Raw genomic sequence first — 3,770 nt, forward strand, 5'->3', positions numbered from 1 at the left:
CGCCAAGAAACTTTTCCCCCGGGGAAAATACTGATTTTGACCGATCGACCATCCCTGTACACCCCCTACCGCGCTGGATGAAACTACCTAGCTGGAAAAATTCCTTTCGCTTGATTTACTTAAGGGAGATTATCAACAACTGGAAGAGTACCCAGGTCTCTAATTGGACTGTCTTCGATTCTGTTTTTGTCCTTCGATGTGCAATACTCCCGAGTGACAAGGGGAACTTTGGTAATCTCGGAATTCCGATTTTTCTGAAACTTTGCAAGTTTGCAATTTTTTTCGTTTTGATACTTTTAGAGAAACGATGAATATTAGCTAGCAGGCAGTGCCATACAGAGTCAAATCACCCCGTTTTTTATTTTAAGAAATTAAAATTATCCCGCTTCCCCTAATGGTTAATTTGTATTTTTCTATTCTCCTGTATATACGTTGAAAATGGGTAATAACCATTTTCAAACTTTGATAATCTCGGAATTCCGATTTTTCTGAAACTTTGCAAGTTTGCAATGTTTTTGGTTTTGATACTTTTTGGTTCTTCGGGGTGAAGACACCCGTTAATGCTTAATTTGTGTTTTCCAAAATGGGTAATAACGATTTTCGAAAAGCTACCGTGAGACACTCAGATTAATTTGAAATAAAATAGTTGCATAATATAATTTATTGATTATTTAATTACTTTTTGAAAATAACATTTTCATAATGGCAGTTTCGATCATTATGTGCAAATACTGTGCACCATCGTAGAAGAATTTTAATGAAGAATTTTACGACACGATCGCAAGAATGTATTTGTTGTCGAGGAGATCGCTTGGAAAATGCTATTTTCAAAAAATAACTGAATAATTAGTAAAATATGTCATACAGCTATATATATATTTATTTTTTTTAAGTAAAAGTGTTTTATTCAATTTTATTCATATTTTATTGTAATTTCATGTTTGTTTATTACGAAATCCTGCGACTTTTTAAACGAAAGAGAATTTCTATCTTCGATTATACAGCTTTCTATGCAAATTAATATACCAAATGAATGAAATATTAATTGATAATTTACGCTAATTATAGGATTGCAAAGCTCTTCTATTATTCGTAAGAGCATCGATTAAATCTACACCCAATTTGCAAGTATAAATGAGGATACTTCATTAATCAAATAAATTATTCTTACATGATACCTGTTTTACGTAGAAGCATGTCAGTAGCTGTTTGTTCTATGAATGTCATATGAATATTTATGCTCCCGTGATTAATATTCAATTCGAAAGTTTATATAGAAGATTTAATGGTAAAACCGGTAATGTTAAATGAGATATGCGAGTTACTGTATCCGTCAATAAAAACTAACTCTTCCATTAATAGAAAATATCATTTACGTTCTAGTCTTAGACTTCTGGTCTTACGTACTAGATTAGTCTCATCTGTTCTAATATGAAATAATTCGGAAAACAATTTTTTTTGGATGCAACGAAGAGTATTCTAAAAGTTATTATTAAACAATGCAGCTATCATCCAAAAATTAGAAAATTATCTAAAATAATTATTCAAAACAAAATTATCCCATTTTTAAATTAAGAATTCTTCAAGAGTAATCAACGCGCGTTATAATTAAGCAACATAATTATCATCCAAAAGAGAAAAAATTAGCTAGAATAATTAGCCAGAAAAGAATTATCCTATTTACAAATTAACAATTGCTTAAAAATTATCAACGACCGTCATTATTAAACAAAATAGCTATCACCCAAAAATAGTTACCCAAAAAAAAAAAGAAGTATCCCCAACTTTAATTTACATCGAGATAACATTCAATTCCTCCCGACAAAGTATTTTCTCTCAAGTAAACTCGCAATTCACTCGAGCATTAAAATTATGCAAATTGCCGGAGAGAGAACTCTTTCGCCGTTTCCGAAACTCCCGAGACTCTCCCCCTCCCTTTCACAGCTATTCGATCGATGTACATAAAAAATTCACTCGCGAGGTAGAATTGCGCAAGGTCGCGTTCTTACCTTTCCTGGCTTTGTCCGGCGAGGTGGGCGAGTCTGCGTTTACGTGAATCGCAGTTGCAACCGGGCCAGCGGATAAAGCTGAGGAGGAGACTGTCGGTGTGCAGGATGCAACAGGACTGTCGGCTGCCGTACTTGGCAGCAAAAGTTTCCTCTTATGGTTGCACAGCTTGGTCATCTCTCGCGTCTTGCCCTGATCCGGGCTCCAAGGTCGTGTCGCAACCTGAAACAAGAACATAGACCAGTCTTTTAGATACAAGTCCAGCGTAGGTAGTATATCCTCCGCGCAAACCGAATAAGAGAGGATCGATTCGTGTGCAGAAGAAGCATCTTGGAAGAGGTAGGTAGGTACCACACCAGACACACGAGAGGTTCAACGATGTAACCTTGCCCGTCGTCGAAACGGTTTTTATCGACGTCGAAACGACGCGCTGTAAATCGGGGAATCACAGGGATAAGCGGACGAATAAAACACGCGCGGCCATTACGGTTACATATTTCGGCTGGTTTTATCGCAAGCATGTCCACCATGGAGAAGAAACGTACATAATATCTGGGTGCCACCTTCATAATTTCACGGTTTCCTCGTATCAGTTCGTAAAGAGAGGATTCAAGCGAAAGAAGCCTCGTAAAAAGGCCGCGTTCCTACTTTCGGGTTATAACGTAGCAAGTTTACGAGGGAATAACCTTTGGCATTTGTTCAACCGATCTGGCTACAACCCTCCAATCGAGAGAGAGAGAGAGAGATAATGGATAATGGAGATTGACTATACGAGCGCGGACATTGAAATAAAGAGTTTCATTTACGTGATTCTCCGCCTACGACCTACTTTTTCACTACGACACCGAGAGAGACCCGAACGGAACCGCGGCGCGGCGGGGTCGCGCGCAGCTTTTCTGCGTTTCCGTCGCATTCAAGTAACACCCGATGCATTATGCATCGGAACGTTTAAATTCTGGTTATTGGAACAAGTCGCCGAACGTTTCGATAATTATCCAATTACGCGTAATTGCGAGCGGAGCACACGTGTCCACGGAGCACGCGGCAATTCGATTCGCAAACAGCTACAGTGTTTATTCGCGTAAATTAGACATTGTCAGCTGGATAATGAAAAAAATACCCGATAACTGGAGGAAAATAATTGTTTTCCAAGGTGAATTTTCGCTGCCGTACTGTTCTAACCAAGTTTCAAGCAGAATGATTTACAACCTGTGCATTTCTATTTGTTTTGTACACAGGTATTAATATTTTCAATATCGGTTGATGATTATGTAAATTATTTTTTTCTTTACATTCTTTTCTTTTAATTTTCTTCAGACAGGTGTATGGAAGATGTTAATAAGTTAGAAATCTAAATTTTACAGCAAAGTAGAATCTAACTAAGGACCCAAACTCAGATGGTAAAAATGTTTGATTTATGTACTGACACCTTTTTTTATAATTTTGAACATATTACACATTTGACGTCAAAGATACATTTTCCCTTCTTACTGTCTTCTAATCGATCACAATAAATTATTAAATTCAGAGTTCAGGAACTTTTGTTACATACTGTGTAAGTACTGATAGAGTCTTAATAAACATAACATATTCACTGCCTAGCAAAACTTAAACCAGTAATAAATCTTTAGCCTTAACACTTTTCTGACCGGTCACGAGTGTAGTCTGAAAAAGTAGCCCTCTTTTTGATCAATTGTGCCCTATTCAATGCGCTCAAACTTTACTGCAACTATAATTTCCAAAAAAAAACTAAAATAAAATAC

The 3,770-nt window shown here is 36.7% G+C and overlaps 1 protein-coding gene across 1 annotated transcript in view; it reads right to left on the bottom strand.

The window, feature by feature from the left end:
- Positions 1 to 2,244, bottom strand: part of LOC108575505 (mucin-17-like) — a 27,412-nt gene extending 25,168 nt beyond the window's left edge. The window contains exon 1 of the mRNA XM_017938323.1: positions 2,010 to 2,244. Within this exon, the coding sequence (XP_017793812.1) occupies positions 2,010 to 2,244 (235 nt within the window). The remainder of the gene's footprint in view (positions 1 to 2,009) is intronic.
- Between the last annotated feature and the right edge of the window lie 1,526 nt (positions 2,245 to 3,770).

This window comes from Habropoda laboriosa, unplaced genomic scaffold (assembly GCF_001263275.1).
Source record: "Habropoda laboriosa isolate 0110345459 unplaced genomic scaffold, ASM126327v1 scaffold269, whole genome shotgun sequence".
In the NCBI taxonomy this organism is placed as follows: Eukaryota; Metazoa; Arthropoda; class Insecta; order Hymenoptera; family Apidae; genus Habropoda; species Habropoda laboriosa.